The sequence below is a fragment of the Empidonax traillii genome, unplaced genomic scaffold (assembly GCF_003031625.1).
Source record: "Empidonax traillii isolate 1590-97213 ecotype Southwest subspecies unplaced genomic scaffold, ASM303162v1 scaffold2915:size21205, whole genome shotgun sequence".
NCBI classification, from domain to species: domain Eukaryota; kingdom Metazoa; phylum Chordata; class Aves; order Passeriformes; family Tyrannidae; genus Empidonax; species Empidonax traillii.
In genome coordinates this window covers 18,879-21,205 of record NW_020958108.1, presented here as the reverse complement: position 1 = coordinate 21,205, position 2,327 = coordinate 18,879, and the positions used below count along the sequence as shown (strand labels likewise).

Genomic DNA, 2,327 nt, shown 5'->3' with positions numbered 1-2,327 from the left:
TGGGGTCAGTTATGGGGTCAGGGCTGTTGATCAGCCGGCACAGGATCTGTGGGGTGATTATAGGGTCAGTCAGTTATGGGGTCAGTGATGGGGTCAGTCAGTTATGGGGTCAGTTATGGGGTCAGTGATGGGGTCAGTCAGTTATGGGGTCAGTTATGGGGTCAGGGCTGTGGGGTCAGTTCTAGGGTCAGTTCTAGGGTCAGTTATAGGGTCAGTTATAGGGTCAGTTCTAGGGTCAGTTTTAGGGTCAGTTTTAGGGTCAGTTATAGGGTCAGTTTTAGGGTCAGTTATAGGATCAGTTATAGGGTCAGTTATAGGGTCAGTTTTAGGGTCAGTTATAGGATCAGTTATGGGGTCAGTTATAGGGTCAGTTATAGGGTCAGTTATAGGGTCAGTTATAGGGTCAGTTACAGGGTCAGGGGCACTCACAGTGCCATCCTTGAGCCACTGCTGGAAGCCGTCCCTGCCGGGCTGGGCGGGGCTGGGGGATCAGCTATGGGGTCAGTTCTGGGGTCAGTTATGGGGTCAGGGCTGTAGGATCAGTTATAGGGTCAGTTATAGGGTCAGGGCTGTAGGATCAGTTATGGGGTCAGTTTTAGGGTCAGTTATAGGGTCAGTTACAGGGTCAGGGGCACTCACGGTGCCATCCTTGAGCCACTGCTGGAAGCCGTCCCTGCCGGGCTGGGCGGGGCCGGGGGATCAGCTATGGGGTCAGTTATGGGGTCAGTTATAGGGTCAGGGCTATGGGATCAGCTATGGGGTCAGTTATGGGGTCAGGGCTGTAGGATCAGTTATGGGGTCAGTTCTAGGGTCAGTTATAGGGTCAATTATAGGGTCAGTTTTAGGGTCAGTTATAGGGTCAGTTATGGGGTCAGTTATAGGGTCAGGGCTATGGGATCAGCTATGGGGTCAGTTATAGGGTCAGGGGCACTCACGGTGCCATCCTTGAGCCACTGCTGGAAGCCGTCCCTGCCGGGCTGGGCGGGGCCGGCCGTGTCGGGGCCCAGCTGGTTTAGGATCCAGCGCACCAGCAGCTGCTCCAGCTCGGGGTCGTACTGCCGCTCGATCTTCTGCTGAACCTCCCGGCTCAGCCCGTACGACGGGCCCCGGTTCGCCATCCTGGGGGGGCACAGCAGGGGGGACACCCGTCAGGGGACAGGGGGACACCCATCAGGGGACAGGGGGACACCCAGGGGCTGTGGGGGCCAAGGACAGGGTGGGTGGGGTGGCTCAGGTGGGGACAGGGTGATGGTGGTGGCAGGGGGACACACAGAGAGGCAGTGGCAGTGACAGGGTGGCCGTGGTGGGGACAGGGTGGCTGTGGTGGGGACAGGGTGGCTGTGGTGACCCAGGTGGGCACAGAGAGGGGCTGTGGTGGCCATGGTGGCCAGGGGGACACAGAGGGATCGACAGGGGGGACACAGAGAGGCTGTGGTGGCAGGGGGACACAGTAGGAGTGGCAGGGGGAACGTAGGGTGGCTGTTGTGGCACTGGAGGTGCCATGGTGGCACTGGTGGCACTGGCAGGGCCAGGGTGGCACTGGTGGCACTGGTGGCACTGGAGGTGCCATGGTGTCTCTGGTGGCACTGGCAGGGCCAGGGTGGCACTGGTGGCACTGGTGGCACTGGAGGTGCCATGGTGTCTCTGGTGGCACTGGCAGGGCCAGGGTGGCACTGGTGGCACTGGTGGCACTGGAGGTGTCAGGGTGTCTCTGGTGGCACTGGCAGGGCCATGGTGGCACTGGTGGCACTGGTGGCAGCCCTGCCCTGTCCTGGCACAGCCCTGTCCAGCTCGGAGCCTTTATCTGCCCCGCGGGCGCTGCCAGAGCTCTGCCCTCTTCCTGCCCAGCCCGGGGGGGGGGGGGTGAGGGGGGCACAAAGGGGGGCTGTGCCCACCCCCAGCACCACGGGGGCACCCCCAAAGCTGAGCTGGGACCCCCTGGGACCCCCCCTGGCACCCCCTCGATGGGCAGGGGTGAGGGAGGGGGCAGAGGGGGGTGAGGATCCCCCCCCTCCCCCCCCCCGCCGTGCCCGGAGCCACCTCCCAGATCCGGGATTGGCACGGGAGCCCCTGGAAAGGGGGGGGGGGAGGGGGAAAGGGGGTGTCCCCACCCCGGCAGGGCGGCAGGACCCCACCCCGTGGTGCCAAGGTGCCACCTGGAGCGGTGCCACCCGTGCTGGGGGAAGGGGACACACAGACATGACACGTGGGTGAGGTGGCACCGCCCTGCCCACCCAAACGGGGGGCTCTGACCCCCCCCCCCACTCCCTGTGTCCCCTCTGAGTGTCCCCCCTGTGCCCACCAGTGCCATTTGAGGGGGGGGAGGG

The 2,327-nt window shown here is 63.4% G+C and overlaps 1 protein-coding gene across 1 annotated transcript in view; it reads right to left on the bottom strand.

Annotated features, from left to right (window-relative positions):
• Positions 1 to 935: 935 nt before the first annotated feature.
• Positions 936 to 2,327, bottom strand: part of LOC114072285 (protein turtle homolog A-like) — a gene marked incomplete at both ends in the record, with an annotated part of 20,147 nt that continues 18,755 nt past the window's right edge. The window contains one exon of the mRNA XM_027910199.1: positions 936 to 1,119. Coding sequence (XP_027766000.1) covers positions 936 to 1,119 — 184 coding nt within the window. The remainder of the gene's footprint in view (positions 1,120 to 2,327) is intronic.